Genomic DNA, 25,667 nt, shown 5'->3' with positions numbered 1-25,667 from the left:
CGTACAAGACAGTATGAAAACGTGTGAGATGTAAGGGATTAAGGAAAATTCCGTTTTCAACGGGTAAGGGAGGAATCCTGTTCTCTTCGTAACATAGCATGGGCGCCCGAAGAAAATTTTCTAGCGGGGGCTCAATCCCTGATTGCTATATTACGTTTGGTATTTTTTATTTGTAACAAGAAAATCTTAAAAAAATTTAATACATTTTCGTAAGCCAGGGAGGGCTTGGGCACCACCTTGCCCTCCCCTTCGGGCGCCCATGTAACAGAGTGTGTAAACAGTTTACTATTCCAACGGGTAAGTCACCATCGACATTTAAGACGAAAATTTTTTGTGTGCCTGTTTGTTTCGAGATAATAGGGGCGTTTCGAGAAGGATTCTATCCCTTCTCCGAAACATTTTTGTATTATAGATTTTGTAACTTTAGGCAGAATTTATGTATTTTATATGTATTTCATGCCGCAAGCTAATTCCGATTTTTTTAAATATGCCCCTGCCAAATATCAGTAACATTTGTATGTATGTATGTATATATATAAGTGTCATGTTGATAAACGTTGCTGTACCTTTTCCTTAATGCTTAACAAACATTGTCCAGGGTGTCTACTAAAATTCCCAAATGAAATTTCGTGACATTTCCTTTACCAAAGCATAGAATTTTGTAACATTCTCAAGAGCCAATTTGGGTGCGAATTAGGCCGAATTTTCATGTATGCGATAGAAGCGTGCTTTGCTTGCGATTTGTTAGCATCTACAGCCGACCATAGACATTTTTGATGGTGAATTTTGACGTTTTATAGTACAAAATTATCCAGTCTGTACTTATATTTGTACAGATAATAATAATTACTTTGTGGTGGACAAACACCGTGTGCATGGGTTTCCTCGGGGTTCTCCTATTTCCTCCCACTTTCTTCATTTAACCATTTCATTCATTGCATCTTCACAGATTCCTTAGTCTAGCCGGCATAAGCATGGGACGTAAAACATTTCATTTTTTTCATATAAAATATGATATGTAGCCTTCTATTACCGTGTTCGCTCCATTGAAATAATTATCGAAACTGGATATAGTAGTATGTGTCTACCACTTCTGGTTATGTTAGGGGAATGAAGTGGAAGATGGAACGTATTTCTACATATTGACTCCATATTGGAAAACCACGGCTCTCCATGTATTATCGTTTCGCATATTGGGAGGTCAATATTAAAACCCAAAATCGTAGACTTTCATCACTTTCAGTTGACATACAGGGATAAAAGTCGAACTGAAAGTTTTTCTTTGGACGCTCAATGGATTCTGAAAGTTTACTACTCGATATCCCTTATTGCTTTTGCTCTAGTAAATTTCTACAACTTCCAGTCTTAGTAGAGAGATAAAGGAAGAAACAAAATCATCGAAAGAGTCTTCACTACAGCGAAATTAAACTACCGCTAATTTTAGAGTTTTTCTACAATATCTTCAAAACAAATAAAAATATTCGAAAAGCAGAAACGTAGTGAGCTAGCTAGGCAATACGATTTTGCATGTGATACCTTTTCTACAATTCACCTATCTGCTTTTGGTATGGCGCTATTTACAGAACCCGCAAAAAGTGCTAAATCTATCTACAGTTGCAAATCGAAAGCAGATAAATGAGTTGTTATAACGGTATCACATGCAAAATCCTATTGTCTAGTTCATTACGTTTCTGCTTTTCAAATATTTTTATTTGTTTTGAAGATATTACAGAAAAACTCTAAAATTAGCGGTAGTTTAATTCCGCTGTAGTGAAGACCCTTCGTTCTATGGCAATCAACGATCAAATAAGGAACATTTTTTTTCTACCTCTTTCGGTTTGAATGGAGAAGATGAAACCTATTCCTTAAACGCTGAATCTATTCCGAAAAGCCAATTCTCGATATCTATTACCGTTTTAGATCCATGAAGTACTAGTAAATTTCTGCTACTTTCCGTTTTAAAATGTGTTACGGGTGGAGATAGTATATTTTCTTAAGACGCCAAATCGATTCCAAAAAACAGCTTCATACGTACTTACTACTGTTCTATGGTGATCAAAATTGAAAAGAGAAGCAGTTAATTTCTACTATTTTCAACTTGAGTAAATGACTAATGGAGGAAATGGAACCTATTCTTGGAACGCATTTTTTTTTTTAAAGTACTTCTCACCGTTTTTACTTTGATACAGTCGACAGACGGATGGACTTAGCCCTTCTATAGGACGTCCGATAATTATACATACGGTAGCATAGTTCGAAAGTCTAATAATTGTAATAGTGAAGAATATATTCGCTTTTAGGGCCTCGGTGTCTGTGATAGAGCACCCATCTCTAGTACCTGGGGTCCCTGGATAGATTCCAGTTCGGTCCAACTGGGCTTTGTGGCCGACAAATAGCATGTAGGTTAAATTTCTCGGGATTTTCCAGTTTTCTCTATCTTTATTCATGCTACTACTTTATTCATTATCACCATTTGACATCGGTGCATGATCGTGGCACGTTAAACTTATAAACTCTTTTGATCGAAATGACATTGCGGCGAGAGGCGTAAGCATAGACTGATTTTGTTTCTCCTATATATATTTTTAGTGAGGGGTGCTACATTTTGGGGGGTGGGATGGGAATTGCGTCCAAGCACTCAGAGAGAGAGAGAGAGAGAGAGAGATATGGTGCTGAAGTAGAATAAATATAATTAGTAAATTTATTACTACAAGCAATAAGAGTTGTATAGCGTATAAATTATTGTGGTTATTAAAAATAAATCGAGGATCTCTTTTTCTGTATCTCAAAGCACTAAGCTTAGTAAGGAAATCAAGGTTGTTTTTAAGCAAACACTGGGTTTGCTTGGGAGAGTCATCTCCGAAGACCTCGTGTTAAAGCAGCAATTTTGGAAGAAATTATTCCACACTGAAACATTAACACAAGGAAACAGAAAATTTGGAAGTCGAACAGGACCCATATATTGAATATATTATTCCGGGATTCAGCTCATGTAACTGAGGAAAACCTTATATATATATATATATATATATATATATATATAAAAGAAAGAAAGTCTAGCCTCGAGATCCCGATAGCAAATGTGAACTATTCTGTACTATTATTGGACATACGCTACAATCGTTTATACTCGCTTGTTCTATCAAGGAGAAAACATACTTACACTGAGAATGGATACAAATTAAATCTTAATTATTTTCGAGCAGTGATGATTTCAGAAACTAACCCAAGGATGTTATAAATAGAGGATCTGCCCATATGTTTCTTCATCTTATTAAATCGATGAAGCCAAAAAACAACCGAGCATCGGCACGTCTGATTGGCTACTCTCGTTTCTGCCATTGTTTGATTGGATATAGGGGTGTTCCAAATACCGGTTAAGGTTCGGTTTGGGAACAGTTCGGTTCAGTTTGGAAACAGTTCGGTTCGGTTCGGTTTAAGAACTGTTGGACCCTGTTTGTGGACTATTGTGTTCAGTTTCAGTTCAATATTCGAAATAGATAGAAATGCAGTTTGCGTTATTAGGAACCGTCCAACCTGAGATTACAATAAGTGTGTAATGTTTTGTTTTCGGTATAACTTTATTCAGATGTAAAATTATTTCGATATTACTGAAACAATTGAGGGTTTATACTGTGTGGGTACTTTTACTGATGCTTTGGAAATTGAAATAAAACTCTTAATATCAGTTGGAAGACAACTTTACAGCATATGCAGATTTAGGATAGATACCCTGGAAGGGGGGACAATTACTTGTAGGGTGGATGTTATTCTAGGGGAAGCTTCGTTTAGAATGAAAATTAAACTCATCCTGAAATGACTGGGTGACCAATGGTTTACGACCTGTATGGTGAAATCAAATACAGAGCAGTGCACATACCTGATTTTTCTCGTGCCTGTTTTGATACGTTGTCTCCGGCCAGACGTTGCTATTGTATAAAATGGGTAAAATAAAATATGTTCGGCAACTTTTGCTGTTATTAAATTAATATTATTAATTCTTGCAACGAAAAAGTAGTATTAGGTGAACATGTATTAGTTATATTATAGGAAACGGTTCGGTTTAGAGACGGTTCGGCTCGGTTTCGGTTAACCGTTCCAAACCGGTTTAAGTAACAAACAGAAACCGCGGTTTATGTTTCCAGGAACATACCTAATTGGATACTTTCGTTTCCGCCATGATTGTTGGCTCAAAAGATTGGGTTCCTATTGGGCGGAGTGGGCAGAGAAGGGGGTGGAGAAACTGTGACGTATGGCTTCAAGATTTTGTTGTAAGGGCAGATCCTCTATTTTATAAGATCCTTGGACTAACCCAAGGAGGAAATTCCCCCATCCTCCCAGAGCACATCTGCCATCACGCTCAACGTATTTGCAGAATACTATTTTCACTTCCGGTACACTAGAATCTTTCCCGGGCCACGACGGCTCAGTGATAGAGCATTCATCTCTGTGCATGGGGTCCTGAGTTCGATCCCAGCTTGCGCCAAGCAAACTTTGTGGTGAACAAACACCGTGTACATGGGTTTTCTCGATATTTCCCGTTCCCTTCCACTTTCTTTCTTCCTTCCTTCATCCCTTTCTCATCATCACTGTCTCCTTTCTACTAGCCGGGAGAAGCGTGGGACGTAGAACAAAGATTTCATTTCGAATCTTGAATGGGGAAAATGTGGAATCATCACTGTTCTTACGCCTACAGATTTAGGAATTATTCAAGACATCATTAACTCGCAATATTAAATTTACTTCCGTTATCAGTAGAAGTTACAGTTGTTAAAGGAACGTAAATAAATTCCATTTGATTTCGGTTCCGGAAACAAGTTGTTTTTTTTTTTAATAGCAGTATTACGTATACACTACATTGAGTTGGTTTGTATATCGTGATGTTTTCTCAACACTAAAACCGGAAATCACAATTTTTACCACTTCCGGTTTTAGAAGAGATTAATGAGGAGATAGGACGTTTAACTGATTGCAGAAACGTGTTTCTTGCTATCTAGTAGTTTCACTCTATATCGGTCAAAGATAAAAAGAGGGATTGGTTGATTTTTTCTACTTCCGGGTTGAAGGGAGGGTTAAAAAGAGAAAAATGGTACCTACTTTTAGAATGCTCAATCGATTCCAAAAAACTGCACCTTGTTGTCTCTTATGATTTTTGGTCTATGTAAATCAATATTGAATCTAGTAGATTGTCGATTTCTATCACTTCCTGCTTTAGTAGAGTTAAGGATGGACATGAAATATACTGCTGGGACGCTTAATTGCAGAACATTACTTCTCGCTATCCATTGCCGTTTCTACTCTATAGTGACTAACTCTAAAACAGGAAATGGTTGATTTATACCACTTCCGGGAAATAATTACCTAGATCAACTAACTTGATTCCTTCCAGTTCCCAGTTCTCTACCTTCCTTCAACTTTGGATTTCGCTCAACAAGAGTTTCAAGTTGTGATGAATCCTCTCGTTTATATAGTAAGTGAGCCAGAAATAGGGGAAAATAAAAAATACTGTCAAATTTCGTGAATATCGTGCCTTTAAAAAAAAAAAAAAAAAAAAAAAAAGACAATGCGCCCGTACTTGTAGTTTCAGCTTAACAGGCAGTATTTTTACTGAGGGCCTAAAGAAGTTACAAAAGCGGTGTCAAGTGCACTAACTTTTGAAGAGAACAAGTTGAACGACTGAAGACTTCACCTAATAGAAGTAACACTGTTCTTAGTAAAGATTTATCAGTACCCCCGTGTAGATACAGAAAACTAATTATCTGTTCTACATATCCTTCTTCTCGTTCAACTTTAACGAAAATAGTACCATAGAATGGGGGCGTCCACAGGCCATGATACTAGTCGTCTGAACAGACTAAATGACACGGCAGCCATTTTAGGGTATCTTGGAAATGTTCCGGACATCTTGATTGGATAATAGTTTGTTTCAGCACTTCAAATTTAGATTGGAGAACGGGTTGGTATTACTCGTGCATACCTTTTCATTTACTCTAAGTCTAAAAATCGTTGGACAACACTACAGTGTAGCATTGCGTGCGAATTCATTATGCGTAGACCACAACATGTGTGTCAGCGAATTTCTACTGTGCAATGAAACAGATTCGTGCACCGCTGCAGAGCGGGACTGTTAAAAAAAGGGAGACCGTTTTGCAGAACTACCGTTTGTGCTGACATGTCAATGTCCCATTTGAGGTACAGGATTCCCACAGCGGACGTTTCTTTCAACCTCAACCTCTGTTCCTCTGCTGCGCACTGAAGAATGCCTGAAAGAGAACAATTACGCAAGTCGCCTTAATTGGCAGAACAACCAACATTGTTGGCACAGCTACCAAGAACTTCACGTGGGTGCACAAACACTAAACAATCGGTTGTTGGAGGTAGCCATACGCTCATCTCTGTCCATTATCCCTGACACCTGTCCAACGCCAAAAACTTCTTCAGCGGGATCGGAACACTGCAGAACGAGGCGAATAGAGGTGGCAGCATTCAGCAACGAGTAGTTCCTAAAGCTGAGGTACGTAGACACAGAAATGGGAGGGGAAAAATCCACCCACATATGGCGTTCAGGAATAGGGACAATAAAAATCTACATATCCTGTTCGTCTTTAATTGTTATTTAGGAGAGTATAACTAGTACATTTGAAATGGAATGAAATCTTTGAGATTTACATACCACGGTTATGCCGGCTAGGCTAAAGGAGACGGTGATGATGAGAAATGAATGAAATGGTGAAATAAATATAGTGGGAGGAAACGGGAGAACCCCGAGGAAACACACACACACGGTATTTGTCCACCACAAAGTTCACTCGGCGCGATCTGAATTAGTACACCTGTGACATCGTCAATCCCGTTCTCCGACGCAACTTTTAGCAGGATATCGCGCGTTTCCATACTATCAGGTCAACCTCGTGCGCTCTATATTGTATACACTTACTACTGTCAGATGTTAAGTCTGCGGACTTAAGGCTCTATTGAACACGAGTGAGACACGGAAAGGTACATGGCGACCAACTTGTTCCGGCAATGATCAGCTATACCAAGATCTGCAGCATGCGGGATACCCTATAATGACATTTAAGGGGGCAGACTACTAAATATTTTTGAAAAGCTAACAATTTTTCTTTTGCCAGTTTTTCGTAAATGAAAAGAGATAATGAAATGTAACTTACCACAATAATGGATAATGTTATTCTACACCTGAAAATATGAATCGGAAGAATTTTCAGTGTTGCCATTAATAGAAATTACAGTGTGACCGGAATTTGAATTACCTAAAGATCTAGGTTAAGGCAACAACTAGAAAAATAATCATCAGTAATTGATGTCTTATGCTGTCTGTGTTCCTAGTTAAATACTTTTTAAATAATATTTGTATTTATTCTATAATAACTTGCATACGTTATTACAAAATAAATACAAATAACCGAATTTCATGGAACTGATGCTGTTAGTAAAATATAAGAAAATGAAGACAAAAAGCAACAAAGATATATGCTTTTTTTTTTTTTTTAAACACGAAAAGCTACCTGTAAATGCCTACAATTTATTAATTGATAATTCGTACTTTATGTTAACTGTACCTGGTAAAAGGAATTATTCATTTTTATTCCTAGTTTCTGTTAATGAAGTGTATAAACGTATTTCAAACTTAAATTATTATATTTTGCGTAAACTCATGATAGCCTATACCTATCATAGTCTGACTTCTGACTGCCCCCATCCCTCGTTTTCACCTTGTAAATCCGCCACTGATCTGAACTGCAGACACCAACATTCTGGAAGTGTGACTTTACAGACAAAAATATGCAAGTAACTCACAATGTTATGTCATTTTGGCAATCTTCCATTGCGAAATTCCTCGAGCTCTTCCTAGACTTCATTCAAACTGTACTCTCCTGATACTCGGACAATATATACTTGGCAACATTACATTATTTCCAAACGACCACGCTAAATGAATCATCGAAATTCTTTCCTTGCACGTACTTCGTAACAAATAGATTCAATGTGAATTGGTTTTCACTTTTGGAATTCAAGACAAACTGAACTACGAACGAAAACCTCGTCCTCATGCCTATATAGCTAGCGTATGCGTCTACGGTGCGAGAAACTCCGCTTCAATTCCTGGTGGAAGCCCATATGGATCAGATCCCACATAAAGCTATAGGTTCACGTTTCAGATAGCTTCGGTGCTGATACAAAAGCTAAACTCCAACCCAACAAACAAACTATGAATATGTCCCAAAATTCACTCTTTAAAGTGTGTGAAAGCGAATTAAGTTGTACCACAATGAACATCCCAATTATATGTACTGAAATCTAACATTCCATGGTTACACCCTTTAGGCTAAGGAAGAATGAATAGTAGAAGTGAAAGATCATGAAAGAAATAATGGAATGAACTTAAATTCCGAGTTTTACGCCCCCACTGGCAGGTCACCTATCACAAATTTAGAAGCATCATTCTCCACGTCCTTTGCTAACTTTTTCGTTGGAAGTAAGAACTGATCCTTCTATAGTTTTCCATCAATTACTACTTTCTCATTCTTCTTTACTTCCTAGAACACAGTCACATCCCTAACAGGACATTATTTCTCAAATTAATTAATCATCCACTCTTTATCTTAAAAAATCTAGAAACAACGGATAGAATTTGACTAATGTAGCAACTGTAGTTAGGAGCAAGAAAACGTTCTTTATATGTTGGCTTATTATGAGCATTTCATGCAGTTTAGATCTTTCAATTATTAAGAAATAACGTTCTGTTTTATTTTTTTTTTCTTTATTTTCATTCTTCTAGTAAAATATGTAAAGGAAAAAAAAAAGCACTGTAATACGTACTTTTTAGTGTTTCCAAACCCAGCAACTATTTAGAACAGTACTTTTTTGCCTTCCGGAATAAAAGAAACAAACTGTGGTAAACCTCAATATTATTCAAAGACTCCCACGAACAGCAGCAAATACATTAACAACATTACAGTTACCGTACTTTCGAGAGAGAGAAAAAAAAGCTATAACAATGAACTAGTTTTGGACCATTTCGACCCAAATTACGGCATAGCGCAAAGCTGTTACTGTAATAGCCTATGATTTCCTACGTGGCTATGCTAACAGCGTACGCATCTTGCAGTACAAGACGAGTTCGAATCCCAGAGGGAGCTCATGAGGTAGAGAAATAGCCTATATATGAAATCAGACTCACTACGTCAGGCACGTACAATACATTATTTATATATAAAAGCATGTAATACAACATAACTTATAACGATTATTATCTTCCCAAAAAACATAATAAAAGTAATTAATGTAGCATTTACTTCCAAAATGTCATGCATACTTTAAAAAAAAGTCCCTTAACCCGTAACATTTAACCCCACCCTACTGACGGTGAATAAAAGAGTGCGCCTGGATTAAGGGTTAAAAACCTCGGGGAAGGTTCTAGAACACAGGTTCCCCTATACAAGTCAGTAGCTAGGTTGGTTCCTTTCTATACCAAAGTTTAATATAATTCATATAGTACTGCCGAGCGAGCGTCAGCGAGTGAAGCCGGGTAAGAGTGCCGCAAGGCACGTTGATATTTGTCTTTATTATAGCTAAATGGGAAGCGGGACCCGTGTTCTAGAACTCTGCCGAAACCTTGTAGTAAACTACCTACATTCTTTTATTTAAGAGGCCATGATAGCTCAGTGCTAGATTGAACACCTATAATGCGTGGAAACCCTGGTTCGATCCCATCTCGTGCCAAGTGAACACTGTGGTTGACAAACACCGAGTGTGCGTATATTCTCCAAGTACTTCAATTTCCTCTCAATTTTCTCATTTCACCATTTCGTTCATTACCACCAGTACCGTCTCCCTTAGGTTCGGCGCATTACTGTGTAGCATTAGGTTCCCCTCCAAAAATAAAAAAAAATAAAAATCTTAAGTGTAGGGGGGGGGGAATAAGACATTGGGCGACTTGAAACAGGACTTGGAGGAATCATACCTCATGAAGCCTAACCAACAAAACAGTTTCAAAGATTTTATCATCATATCTGAAAGACGGACTGGGAAAAATGCACGAATTAGCTATGTTAACATCAAAATGAAAAATGCAAATAGAGTGATTCAATTTCAAATCGTCCAGGGTGGTCCACATGATTGTCTCAGATTTAGTTTATTTTTTAAAGTAAGAAACTACATACAAAATTATTAGACCCATATTTTTTCTTTTTGCTGAAAAAAAAAAATCTTCGAAATACAGCCTTCCAAAATGGCTGCCCTCCTCTCGGATTTCTCGAAAAAAACTGAAAAAATTGTCAAATTAAAAATTTTATTGTAGAGAAACTACTTGTAGATTGTAGAGTGTACTTAGTAAAATGATCCCAATAGCAGGAAGAGTATAAAATTGTATGTTTCGGTTGAGGGCCAAAAGTCGTCTATTGGTCCAATAGGAATTGCGCAATTCACTCGCAATGTTGCCAACTTTGGTGAAATTTTTGCTAACTTCAAACATTTTTTTATCTGTCCTCATGAGCAATATCAACCATCTGCTTCTAGCATCGAAATCTACTCCATAAGGTCTCTTAAAAATGTACAGGAATGACGTGTCTGATTAATACATTTCACGTTATAGCATGATGGAAAGATGAAAATTTCATTAAGACGCCATTTCCTCAAAAACCCCACCTTTTAAAGATCTGAATTTTTTTAGACGTATTGGAGAAGTATCTAAGCATTTAATATCCGCTAACCGTCCATGTGACTGTAGCCCCTAACATTAGAAATTAATTATTGAAATTTCGATTTTTGTACTTGAAATGTAAATATTTCCTATGGGCATTTAGATCCTATACACAAGGCGATTTGAAAGGGAGTATGAAAATTTTGAGAGATGAATCCTGACATCAAATCCAGTAGAAAAGTTCCGATAAACACGAGTCGAATTCCGCTTCGTTTTCGAGTTACAGGGTTTCCAACTCGGGACCCAAAACAGGCTCGGAACAATAGAAAAAAAAATGTATTTCGCGTGAAATCAGAAACTGTGTGTTAAAGCTTTGATAAAGTTCAGAAACTTGATTTGTATCAATATGATGATGTTTACGTACGTTGCAATTCGGTTGGCAGTGGTGCCAACTTGGTAGAACTTTTATTTGTTTCCAAATAACACTACGTGGATTTTATTTTATATTTGGTATCCATTAATGATTGTAAACAACGCATGAAGCACAATTTTCCCCACATCACCACAGTTTTCGAAAACTTACATGTATTTCATTAAAAAGTTTTATCTCGTGCGTTATTGATAGTTTGCGTGATTCGGTGTCGTGAACATCGTCCTAGTGTTCTCTGGAATCATGAAAATTAAAATTGCTTTTACTGGTACCATGACATTGTTGTGCACTACTTACAGTGTTTCTATGAATAATAATGGAGAAGCCCTATTACAGTAAGGATCGTATTAAATGTGTTGATTATGCTAAAAGCCATAAGAGGATTGTGTACAGAAAGAACTGTAGACAAAAATTTTATCTTGCGGTAAAATATATGGATTGCGTACAGCGTACTGCCCAAACTTACTATTAGGGGAGGATGATTATTTGTGTCCTGTACACAACGCAATTTGAAAGGCAGTATGAAAAAATCTGAGAGGTGAATCCTTCGCCGTAGTCTAGGTTTTACCGATAACGGCCGTCTTAATGGCGATACATTCATGTTTAGCATGTTAACTGTCTGGTTCATGGTTTCCAAATCTACATTCAGAGGAACAAATTCTTTATCTTGCTGGTGCATAATTTCATATTTACACCTTCTTCCGTGGTCACAAATATCTCACACACATTCACGTTGTTCACGGTAAATATTCAAAGCACCCCTTACACAAATAATCATCCTCTCCTAATACTGCGTTTTGGCAGACGCGCTGTACGCAATACATATATTTCTTGACAAGATAAAATTTTTGTCAAGAATTCTTTCTGTACACAATGCTCTTATGCCTTTTAGAATAATCAACATATTCAATAGGTCCTTACTGTAATAGGTCTTCTCATTGTTATTCACACAAACACCGTAACTAGTGCACTACAATGTCATGCTCGGTTTAAATCATTTACCCTACGTATTTATATTAAATATGAACATAAATTAGTTTGTTTCGCCTTGGTGTCATTATGCAACAACAAAGTTATGCTGGAAGGGGTCACATAAGCTTAAAGCGGAACCCAAACCGCTTCTCGGCTTCATCCAAGAAAAATTGTCCATTTCGACACGAAACCGGGACTAATTGGTCATAAATGCGATTGCCGACTCACTCACGAACGACTCCTGATAAAAATACGTTGCGCTGATCTTTACACAGGCCTAGTTGTTAATATAATTGTCAAGAGTCATTTCAGAAGAACAAAAAGATAACGAGTTACACAAGTAAAAACATTATACAATTATATATAAATCGGGAAACTACCGCCTTAGCCATTGGGAAAATCCTAGTATTACTTTAAATGTATTTGTATATAAAATTTTAAAGTCAACGTATCATAACCACTACGCTAAAACTGAGGTATTAAATTACAAATTTGATATGTAGATATCACTCAATAAAATTAAAAAAGTCAAATCCAAGCTGATGTTGGAAGCTGCGTAGGCAATTGATAAATTTTGCCAATTCCTACCAATATATTTAAGCAACCTTGGCTTCTTTATAAAACAACAGGCATACAGGCAAGTAGAAATATATTATTTGGTTTCGATCCGTATGTTTAGGCTTAACATCCTTACGAAATACCAAGGTTATCACGGAGAAGACTTTTGCTTAAAGGGACACCTCGAACCGCTACTTGGTTTACACTTGAAAGATGGGTTGTGGTTCGACCGAGAATTGAATACGGGACCCGTTGATTAAAAGGTGGAAAGTACATAAACGAAATGCAGATGATTTCATATGTGGAGACGTCACCATGAAGTTCACACGATTTAAAGCATTTTTCGTTCATTTTTTGTTTGGTTTAAACCAGTTGGTTAAAAAAAAAAAAAAAAAAAAGCACCTTGCATTAAACCAGCCAACCCCGATGTCGTGTTATCAGTGAAAACAATTTTCATGGATCCAGAGAAAACTAGGACGATGTTCACGACACCGAATCATGAAATAAACGGTTTCGTGGATGCAGCAGAACTTCTTGAACAAGTTCGAACTTGATGCGTGGACTTACGAGAGGTTTTGCAATAATAAAAAATAAATCATCATCTTCTTCTTTTATTATTATTATTATTATTACAACTTACACAGACGTAGTTCTTATTCGACATCTTGGTTTTACTAAAGATGGCAAACATCAAGTGAAATTCACACTTAATGTTGCAAACTAGCAATAACGCAAGAGAAAGAATTTTTCAATGAAATACATGTAAGTTTTCGAAAACTGTGGTGATGTGGGGAAAATTGTGCTTCATGTGATGTTTACAACATGAATACCAAATATTAAATAAAACCACGTAGTGCCATTTGGAAACAAAAGCTCTACCAAGATGGCAATACTGCCAACCGAATTGGAACGTACGTAAAAAGTATCATATTGACACAAATCAACTTTCTGAACTTCATCATAACTTTAACACATGGTTCTGATTTAACGCGAAATTTATATTTTATTTTCCATTGTCGCAAGCCGATTTTGGGTCCGAAGTTGGAAACTCTGTAACTCGAAAACGAAGCGGAATTCGACTCATGTTTATAGAAACTTTTCTACTGGATTTGATATCAGGATTCATCTCTCAAAATTTTCATACTCTCTTTTAAATCGCCTTGTGTACAGAACCTAAATGCCCATACGAAATATTTATATTCCAAGTACAAAAATCGAAATTTCAATAATTAATAGCAAACGTTAGGGGTACAGCCGCATGAACGGTTAACGGATATTAAATACTTAGGTACCTCTCAAATACATGTAAAAAAAATTCAGATTTTTAAAAGGTGGGTTTTTTGAGAAAATGGCGTCTTAATGAAATTTTCATCTTTTCATCATGCTATAACGTGAGATGTAATAATCAGAAACGTCATTCCTGTACATTTTTAAGAGACCTTATGGAGTAGATTTCGATGCTAGAAGCAGATGGTTGATACTGCTCATGAGGACAGATAAAAAATGTTTGAAGTCAGCAAAAATTTCACCAAAGTTGGCAACATTGCGAGTGAATTGCGCAATTCCTATTGGACCAATAGACGAATTTTGGCCCTCAACCGAAACATACAACTTTATACTGTTCCTGCTATTGCGATTATGTTACTAAACATAGGCGCCGACTTGAAGAAAATATTGGGGGGGCCAAAACAATGAATAAATATATCATCATATTCAGCCGTTCTCTATCAACCGCTTGATGACCCTTCCTCCCCCCTTCCCCGCAGTTCTTGGTAAGGTGCATCCACTCCGCTGCATCCAAAATTCACGACCTAATGCAAATTTGCCTAAAGGCTTTAAGACAAATACAAGTTCAAAATTTGGAACTTCACTGCAAGTTTGCGCTCACATTGATCTTCACTTGTCATATCAGTGCTGCCTAGTGTTGTAAAATTTCCGGAAATTTCAAACCGGCTGGTAAAAAACCGTTTTTCCCGGTTTCTTTCCGGAAAAATTGGGAAAATAAAAAAATATTTGTATTACGTTAGTTTTACTAGTAACGAAACAGTTATTTTTTGAACGCATGAAAAATGTAAATTTCAATATTGTGAATATTTTAAAAAAAGAAGCATTCTAAAATAAAACTTGTAATTATTCTTGAAAATTAATAGTGTGCACCCATTTCCTTTATGTGCCTTTTAGTCGTTTACTCCTGGTTGTGCATTAATTACAGAACTTTTACAATTGCATACCCATCTACTATCATGAAGCGTTTCTGTTGCAACAAATAGGGCTCTTGAATGAAACTGAGTTCTTAATATACTCTTTGATCTGGTGAAATTTTGTTAATTTTAACTATACCACTTCTTAAAACAAAGAGCAGTAAGCAAATTTCACTAATATTCATGCACTAAGACATATAATTATTATTTAATATTCAAATACAGACATTAATATAAACTTTATGTGCAATGTAAACAAATACCTGTTTTCTAACGCGACAAATTATCTACATATATAAAATGAAAGTGACTATATTTGCAACTTAACAACTCTTGAACCACCAGACTGATCTCGATAAAAAAATTCAACATAAATGAAGTTCGGGCCTGGGATGGATTCGAGACCTTTGAAAGTGCAACTTGGAAAAAGTGCGGATATATATTGAAAATTACCGATCTTAGTGTCGAACTCATCGTTTTCGGAGTTGCTGAGATGAACAGTCATATTTCTGATGCTGTTTAAACAAAAAATCAGGCCCGCAACTTAAGGGAGGGGGAGGGGAAAGGGGATATGTATTTATAAAAATGATTCAAAATGGCCGATATCAGTGTCGAATCCATAGTTTGCAGGGTCGCTGAGATGAACAATGACACTTTCGATGCCGTTTAAATCCAAATATATGCCCGCAAACTGGGGGAGGAGGAGATATATAAAAATGATGCAATATGATCGATATTGGTGTGAATCCATAGTTTTCAGGGCCGTTGAGATGAACAGTGACATTTCAGGTGCAGTTTAAATCAAAATTCAGCGCCGCAACTTGGGACAGGGAGAATGGGTGGATATATATAAATGATCGAAAATGGCCGATATTAGCGTCGAATACATAGTTTTCGGGGTAGCTGAGATGAACAGTGACAGTTCCTATGCCGTTTAAATCCAAATTATGTCCCATTAGTTACTCATAATGGGGGGAAATGACATGTAAAAGTAACTGAAAATGACTGAAACTAGTATCGAATTCATAGTTTTGGGGGTTCCTAAGTTCATTGGTGACAGTTTTGGTGCTCTTTATACCCAAAATGAAACGCATGCTCGCCGTGCGAAAAACGGGTATTTTGTTAGTCTTTAGTAATAACGAACGGAAATTTCACATGTTAAATTCTTTAATATATTTGTCGCTGCTCAAATTTACGCACTTGTGCGGTATATGCGTATATATATAAATAACATCCTCTTTCTTTTTGAGTTGTTCGAAAAATATAAATACAAATAATAAAGAGGGATTTTTATCAGAAATCAGAAAACTAAACAGTAAAATTAAAAGCTGTTACTTTAAATATTTCCTGCTAGCCTAATACGTTGTATACGTATATGCTGCAGACACGTTACAGAAAATAAGATTAGTATCAGGCGAAAAAATAGTTTTTAAATTATATTTTCTGGGTTTTGCCAATATTTCAGAACAAAAGATTTTTTCTAATGGGTTCAAAATTTCCAGAAATTTTACACAGCACAAGGACAATGCCTATCTCCATAAATTGTACAGGGTGTTTCAAAACAACACCGACAACGTTTGGGAGGTGATTCCTGACACCAAGATAAGAAAAAAAAAGTACAGACCATCCTGGGTGCACAAATACTTCCTTTCGGAGTTATAGGATGCCAAAAACATGAAAAAATGAATTTTAAAGGTCCATAGCTCCAAAAATATGGGACCTACCGTAGTTGATTCAAGATTTCACTTAGAAACTAGTATGTGCCCTATCCAAATATCCATGTTTCAGAATCTAGTGGTACTTCCACAACAATTTTTATAGAGGCAGTTGAAGAGTCCTTCAAATTATATGCCCGTAGCCAAACTCCCTCTATAAAAATTGCTTCGTAAGTACCTTAACATTCTGAAACATGGATTTTTGGATAGGGCACATATTAGTTTCTAAGTGAAGTCTTGTCCCGACTACGATAAATTCCACAGTTTTGGAGCTATGGACCTTCAAAGTTCATTTTTTTCATGTTTTTGGCGGCCTATAACTTCGAAAGGAAGCACTTGTGCACCCAGGATGGTTTATACTTTTTGTCTTATCTTGGTGTCAGCAATCCCCTCCCAAACGTCGTCGGTGTTCCGTGTTCTTTTGAAACACCCTGTATATTTGATTTTAACATACTGGTATTAATTAGAATGATTCTGGCCCTGTTATTTAACACTTTCCTGCCATAAAACGGTAACTTTATAAGATTTCTTAAGATAATTTAAATACGCCTATATTAATTATTTTAACTAGGATTATATTTTAGGATCTTTTGTTGCCATGACTCCATTCTATCACGGTGCAAAGGAATGGTACAAATATATTTGTTGCCACAAAATTTTCCTATTCTAATACAAGAAACATAACTACTCAATGATCTTAATCGTAAACTAGTAAATATCAAATAGTTTTCATTTTAAAAGCATAATGTAGTAAAATATTCGAAAATGTCAATTTTTCCGTTTGTTTCCAAGCTCGGGAAAAACGGTAAACTGTTTTTTTACCCAAAATTTCCGGATTTTCCAGGCCTTTACAATACTAGTGCTGCCAGAGTGTCGGTTGAAGCTTCAGTACTTCATTCTACAAAGTTTTGAAAATGGCTTTTTTTATCGAATAAAAAGGTTCTTCCTATATTGAATTAAAAGCACGACGAAGTCTGACAGAAATTATTGCTCCTCTTTGTTAATTCTTCCTCGACTGGATTATATTGGAGGGGCGAGAACCCCACCTATAAATATTGGGGGGGGGGCAAAAGTGTCTTGCCCCCCCAAAGTCGGCGCCTATGTTACTAAGTACACTCGTTTCTCTACAATAAAACTTTTAATTTGACAATTTTTTCAGTTTATCGAGGAATCTGAGAGAAAGGCAGCCATTTTGGAAGGCTGTACATCGAAGGAAAAAATTCTCTTCAGCAAAAAGAAAAAATATGGGTCTAATAATATTGCATGTAGATCCCATGTAAAAAAAAAAAAAAAAAAAAAAAAATCTGAGACTATGATGGGTACCAATTGTGGTTTGCCTGGACGATTTGAAATGGAATCCGTCAATACGGCTCACATACAATAGCAATAAAACTAAGGAAAACATTTTCATAAAAAATGGTAGTTAAAAAATAAATACGGAGTCACATTTCGGAAAATTTCAAAATAGAAATATGTTACTTTAAAAACATTAATAGGGTAGACCGGGGTATTAAAGAGACAAAAAAATTCTAGCACTCTCATTGATTTCTTGAGGAACTAGAAAAAAGAATATGTGATTATACTAAAGAATGAAACCTGCTGATATATTAATACATTTTTCAAGATACTTTTTCATACCAAAAAAAGTTATGAAAAATCTTGTTAAAGTCAGTGTCTCTAATTACCCGAAGGGACTCTCACTCCTCATACACGTAGAATAGAAAATGAGTAGGGGTTTTAAGAAACATCTTCACAATTCTGAACAATTTACTTTTTTTACATCTGAAATATGTACACTCATGTCAACAATTATTGCCGCATGTCTATAAATATGTTGTTATAGGAATATAATTTGATAACGAATTCGCCCGACATTTCTTATAATGTTAGTATCTGTATAATCGGCAAAGATATGTATGTGGCAAATTTTATGTCAAAAGAACATTAAATATGAACAATAAAACGAAAATAAAACTTTCTTGTTCATTTAGCAACAATTATTTTACTTATTCTAATTTTTGTATTTATAAGTCTTTTCCAATTAAATTTACCACAAATATACATTTACCGATTGTACACATAGTATCAGTATTAAAAAATACCCTACAAAATTATTATCAATATATATTCTTACAAGAAGACAGTTATAGATATGCGACAATCATTTTGGACATGAGTGCACATATGTTTCCGAAATATAAAGATTTAAAGAATGAAATCCAATAGTTTGTTCTGGAAATTTATTTGCCTGAGTATCAAATATCAAAAACCATTGAAACAAAGCATAGTTGAGTTCTATGGAATCTAGATACACCATTGATAAAACTGATACTACCAAATAAAAAAGAATGCTGACAAGAAATTTTCTGGAAAATGTCAAAAATGAACTGAAAAAGTGCTCAAATTCACAATGAAGAAAAAACATCGCATTTGAAAAATAGCTTTAGCTAACTTAAATGGACCGAAACAGATATTAAATTTTAATTATACAAGAAAAAACACTGAAAAATATTGTAAACCTATTGATGACTATACAATTAAAAATTACATTTTCGAAAGAAGACAAAAAAAAAAAAAAAAGTAAAATGAATAACAAACCTTTTACGACGTACAGTCAAACTAACATACGAAAAATATACCAAAAAGTCTTGAAATGTTATGTTAGCCAATGTAAACTTCAAGTTAGCATTTAGAAACTTCATAAACGTAATTTAACCTTTAGCGTACAGTAACATAATTATAGCAGGTAGGCCCTATTAATTATCTTAGGCTGGGCCACTTAAAATCGGAAAAATGTACAAGCCAAAAAGCACTATTGGAATATAGACATGAGTTTAACAAATATTAAGAATAGCCCCACAAACACCTAGGCCAACCAAAAGAACAATAGTCATATTTATTTTTTCTACTTTGGTTTCAAAAGTTTCCTTTTCACTTTGCTATAAACACAACGAATTTTCTGCAGCTGTTCTTTACAAATCTGGACGTTAGACTGCCATCATTAGCAGGCCAAATGAAACTACTTAGTTTTTTTTTTCTTTCTTTCTTTGTTCAAAAATTTAACTTCGTACAGTCCTTCATCTGGGTAAGAAATAACCCTCCGAACATATCAGTCAAGATCGTAGCACACAGCATAATATATTTCTAACCAAGATTCTGTTCTGGTTGGATCAATTTCTTCTGACAAACTTTCATCAGATGATGAAATTAGTTGATCCAAAGCATATACATCACTGTCGCTATCTATGCACAGACTGACTGGATTGCCAAAGTAGGAATTTTTCTATTTACATTTCATATATAGATAAATAGCACGTACACTCTTACATGTGCTAAATAAACAAATTTGAACTGGGGTAGTACGAGACAGCTCTTATCATTCCTTCAAAATTTCTAAAAGGGGTAATAAGAAATACGCCCTCAATTGACCTGAAAATGCAATGTTTGAGCAATTTTAAAATTTTCACATCAATCTTCATAATCTTAGTCACAAAGTTGCATAACAGCCATTTCCACATCTGTAACTCTCTTTACACAATAAAATTTTATTTTAAAACAGTCACGAACCTTCGCGGTGAGTCCAAAGTGAAGGTATTTTTTCACAGTGTGAAAATAAAAACTCTTCATAAGTACAGGTAGAGTGGGAAATTAAAGGTATTGATGTTGCCATTACTTTTATATATATAATTTGGATTTGACATTTAGGGTACTTCTTGGTCATGTCTCTTAATGCCCCGGTCTCCCCTATTCAAGGGAACTATTTATTGGCAGAAAATGCCTGACTCGTGTATCAACGCAGGTACACCACTGGAAAGTTCGCTTTACTACTATGCTATTATACTTCAATAAAAATGACGAAAAAGCCATAAGGGTAAGTTGTACGGTAATAGTTTTTGCTTTTAAAGAGTAGTGTTTTTGTGTACCAACCTATATACAGCATTAAGTGTGCTTCATGATCCTGAAATTGTACTAATACCTAGCGAAAATATATAAACTGACAATGCAATAGTAATTTTACTGCACGTAAGTGCTTCAAGTACAATAGCAACGCTATCTATATTCTTACGCAGACACTAACATCACCAGATTTTTTGTTTATGCACACGCTCATCATCGAAGCCAAAACGCTTTCTCCCTACTCTGAAATTGAATAGATGCAAAATTTGCTTGCAACAGCAACCTACCACAAGTTGGTTCGTATTTTTCTATTGCATTTTCGGTTTTTTTTTTTTTTTTTTTTTTTTTTTTTTTTTTTTTTTTTTTTATATAACACCCCATATCGAAGTTGTATTGTATTATAAATACTTACGGTATGCAATTAGAAAGAATGCACAATGAAAGTAAGACTCTCTGAAGTCCCCCATATTCCTAATGTGCACGAAAAAAATCTTTCATACACGACAGATTAGGTGACAAAAATTTAAACGATTCATTCTAAACGTCATCTAATCTAAACGAAGTCTCACGGTTTCATGTATTCCTGCTCCACGTCACATACGAGAATAGGAAATTCGGAAATATTTTGAACCGAATCTGATTAACTAGTCTTTTGAATTTTATTTCAATTCGTCCAATCCTTCTAGACTTACTCAAGAGCCAAAGCCTACTCGACCACAAACTTTCTTAAGACCAAGAACAAACACTACGAGATAAAAATTGGTTGTAAAATTGTTTCGTTTAGAATTTGCAAAGAATCCTCATTACAATGGGTCATATTCCCCAAATGTGGGTGCGTTACATTCCAATAGTAGCATTTTTTACATATTTTTCTGAGATACAATGTGAATTGAACATGATTTTGCTATTGCATCTCAGCGCACAACTAGCAATCCCTCGGATACTGATCGTAATTCAAATAGCTATCTTCAATTACGGTACGTAATCTGCACTACAGAATTTTGATCAGTATTTCGAATTTTTCTTAGCATGCATCATAACCTAGACATATCACGCAACGTATGTGCAATATTGGGTAAACGTAAGCCTATGTAGTTTGGTTCTTATACTTCAAAATATTGTCTCGAGTAGCGTTGTAATCACATAAATATAAATTACAACTCACGCGCAAACATAGTTTTCCCTAACAAAATTTACTGTTGCATGTACTCAAAATACTTATGATATTCATATTAGCGCAGAATATTGTTTTACACATGAAAACTAGACATACCCACGCGTAATCAACCAGCTGACTACGAATCCAGTACATACAACTAGTGTAATATATTCCCTCGCATCTTCAGTGTAGACACCACAATTTTTATTCTGCATTAGTCAACTTTGGTAAGAATTTTACCTACACAGTTTGTTTACACGATCACAATATTTACACAGAATCCTCTTGGAACACTAGGGTCATGCATTAAATTTGTGATAACTTATTCTATTGTTTCCTTATGTAGCCGCTTTTACTAAAGGAACCAAATAAATATGATTTACTTACCCAAAAAATGGGTCGTCCTCAAAATCACCCATTAGAGATCCGAAAATAGACATTGTCACTTATGCTAAATAGATTAACTACAGTCCAACAAACTCGCTTGTCCACACAAAACACCACGATCACTGACTGATTTGTTCCCGCACGTTCACGGCAAAATGGCGAATCCTCTAGAAAATGCTTCATACATATGACGAACGCAAACAGCTGAGCAGCAGACTGCGCTATCTAGCCGCAGGAAACGGAAACTATTTTGTCTGCTTACAAACGAAAACAAACTACAAAAATGGTTAATTTACGGGGGGCAAGGGGAGAAATCACATAACGTTGCTTCTTGCAAATGACTTCCAATCATGGGCGGCGATTAGGGGGGCAAAGGGGGGCAGTTGCCCCCCCACTTTTTTGAAGTAACTCATTAACGTATATAGCTTCATTTGAAAGTGTTATGTTTTGTATGTATTACTGGTTCATAAAAAATGGTGCCAATAATATTTCCCGTTGCGCGAGTACATATTGGTTGTCTTCTCGTGGAGTTAAGCAAGCTACAGGAATTACGTGTTAGTTGCAGTTCAAAGCAATTAATATTGCAATTGCGTATTTCTTTAAATTTCGTAGCATATGCTTGTAGTATTTACTGTCTTTCATTTTCTAACAAGGTACATTCGCGAAGTGTACCCTCGGGATTCGTGTAAAATTGATTCAAATGCAAAGTTCTCCTCGTCACAATGTATATTGTACAAATTTTAGCGGCCCATACTGGTATTTATGTACCTTCATATATCCAGAATTCAATCATATACTAGTATAGCGCTCAGACATGAGATTGCTTTTAGTTTCTTTAGATGTAACTGGACATGAATGTGGGCATGTGAAAAACAAATTTGATCAAGTACTGCTTCTCTGACACATGCTACCAACCCGAGCTGCCATCTTGGATTCAACTTTCGGTTTTTCAAAAGGGAATAGGTGTAAGTGAGACATCAAATTCATGTACAATTTTCTCGGAACTCACTGATATAGAGGATTTTACTGTAGTTTGTACCGTTTGCAAGGTATTGCATGTTAAATCCTTCCAGGCATTTCACGAATAGACATTGCAGAGTAATATCAGTTACACATATATTTTTGATGTTGACAAATCAAAACAATTTCTAACTGGAAAAAATATTGTAGATATTAACAAACTCCTTACAACATTGGTGTCATAATCTTATTACATTTCTGTGAGTGATTGTATTAGTTCCATGATATACTACAACAAAGAAGTATTGAATAACGGTTAAATGCTTAATGTAAATTCAGATACGACCATATTTAGGTGAAGACCATTTCCGTATTGACGTCTGTGTTTCTGTATTATGTACGTTCAGAGAATATTTCGTCAACGATAAATCACGTAAAACATTATATATACACAGCGGGCCCTGCATAACTTTCTATTTGATTCAACATTCATGAAGTGCCTGACATTTAACATGCAATAGCTACGATGACACTCACTACATTAGTGAATTTCCGAGAAATTGTACATGAATTTGATGTATCACTTGCACCTATTCCCTTTTAAAAAACCGAAAATTGAATCCAAGATGGCAGCTCGGCTTGTAACATGTGTCAGAGAAGCAGTACTTGATCAAATTTGTTTTGGACATTCGCACGTTCATGTTCAGTTACATCTAAGAAACTAAAAGCAGTTTTGTGTCCGAGCGTTATACTAGTGTATGATTGAATTCCGGATATATGAAGGCTCATAAATACGCAAATTACCAGTATGGGCCGCTAAAATTAGTACAATACACATTACGGCAAGGAGAACTTTGTATTTGAATCAATTTTACACGAATCTTGAGGAGACACTTCGCGAATGTACCTTGTAAGAGTAATAACATATATGTAATGTCATGTGTGGAATTATAAATTAAGTTGTTCATTAATCTCCAGTTTGAACGTAACTTTTGCAAAACAAGCCTCATTATTCATTACTATAATTAATATTATCCTTTCTATTTACTTGTTTTGCAAATTTTTTATTAAATAATCTGATCACACAATTTTCCAGACAGAATTTTAAGATGTTCATGAGTAAGGAATCAAATCTCTTCTTACACTTTCGTTGTTTAAGAGTACAAAGGCTAGTATCTACTTCTGTTGCTCTTATCAATTTATTTAATAAAATATGAAATACGATATATGGTATTTTAACCGAAAAAGATAGTATCCTATTAGTTATACAACCTTTCGTCAAACAAAGTGTTAAAACAATCAGATAAACTAAGATTGATATACAAATATTCAGATCATGCCTTGCCCCCCCACTTTTAACGTCCAATCGCCGCCACTGCTTCCAATAATATATTTAAATATGTTTTAGTTATTGTTTATAGTTAGTTTAATTTCATTGACAACGAAATAATCTTCTTTAATGTAAGTAGAATGGATTTAAAAAATAAACTTGCGTGACAACCTCAAAACATCTTCCGCCTTATGCAGAGTCGTTTTGAGAAATGATTAGCGTCTTACTAAAGGCCTGACTACTACAGGAACCTTATGTTAGTCGAACTCTTTAGTATGACACTAATCACGCTTCAAAATTACTCTGCATATGGCCCCTTATTACTAGGGATAGCCACATTTTTTCGAAAAATGAATTTTTCGAAAACGAAAAACGAAAAATTTTTCGAGAAAACGAAAATTTTTTCGAAAAATGAATTTTTTTGAAAAACGAAAATTTTTTCGAAAAACTGAATTTTTTCGAAAAACGAAAAAATTTCGAAAAAACGAAAAATTTTCGGAAAACGAAAAACGAAATTTTTTTCGATAAACGAAAAACGAAAAATTTTTCGATAAACGAAAATTTTTTTCGAGAAACGGAAAACGGATAATTTTTGTAAAACTAACTGAATTCATTTCATTTGTTAGTACTTCCAAACTATAGTATACTATGCATACGTATAGGAAGTTTTATAGAACGGCTATGTTCATCTGTCTGTCTATCCATCCGTTCGTCTGTCGGCTGGCATCAGAGCAAAAGCAGTAAGAAATAACGAGAAGCATAGGTTTGCAACACGAATAGATTCATCTAATGCATTTGGCTTTTATTTAATCCAGAAGTGGTAGAGATCTATCGCTTTCTGCTACATTATTGATCACTACAGAACACAAACGGTAATATATAGAAAGACGCGGTTTTCCAGAACCAATTCAGTGTCCCAAGAATATATTCAATGTTCGCTCCTATTACAGTTGCAGATTAAGCTATGCGTAAGTGTCGGAAGTCTTTAGAATGGCTTTGTCCGTCTGTCTGTCGACAGGTGTCAGAGCAAAAACAGTAACAGATATTGAAAAATCGTTTCTTGCGGTCGATTTAGAGCCCCTAAAATAGGTTCGATCTCCTCCATTAACCCTCCATTCAAACCGTAAGTGGTTCAAACATCCTCTTTTGGTTTCAATTTTTATCGCTATAGAACGAAAAGACTAATAGATAGCGAGAAGCGATTTATTGCAAACAATTTAGCGTCTGAAGACAACATATAACTATCCATAGCATTCAAAAAAAATCAAAACCAGAAAATGTTTATATTTACTATTATTTCCGGTTTCAATACTGAATTACGAGATATCGAGATGTAGATTTTTGCAATCGATTCAGCTACCAAGAAATAGGTCTATCTTTTCCATTAATCCT

The 25,667-nt window shown here is 35.4% G+C and overlaps 1 protein-coding gene across 1 annotated transcript in view; it reads right to left on the bottom strand.

Moving 5' to 3' along the window:
- The window catches only part of LOC145668825 (myeloid leukemia factor-like), a 133,315-nt gene extending 111,151 nt beyond the window's left edge, over positions 1-22,164 (bottom strand). Inside the window, exon 1 of the mRNA XM_081737002.1 lies at positions 21,986-22,164. Coding sequence (XP_081593128.1) covers positions 21,986-22,038 — 53 coding nt within the window. The 5' untranslated portion in view covers positions 22,039-22,164. The remainder of the gene's footprint in view (positions 1-21,985) is intronic.
- Between the last annotated feature and the right edge of the window lie 3,503 nt (positions 22,165-25,667).

The sequence above is a fragment of the Thermobia domestica genome, chromosome 13 (genome assembly GCF_964235325.1).
Source record: "Thermobia domestica chromosome 13, izTheDome1.hap1.1, whole genome shotgun sequence".
Lineage (NCBI taxonomy): Eukaryota > Metazoa > Arthropoda > Insecta > Zygentoma > Lepismatidae > Thermobia > Thermobia domestica.
The sequence above is the reverse complement of the archived record's forward strand: the minus strand, read 5'-3'. Positions and strand labels throughout refer to the sequence as shown.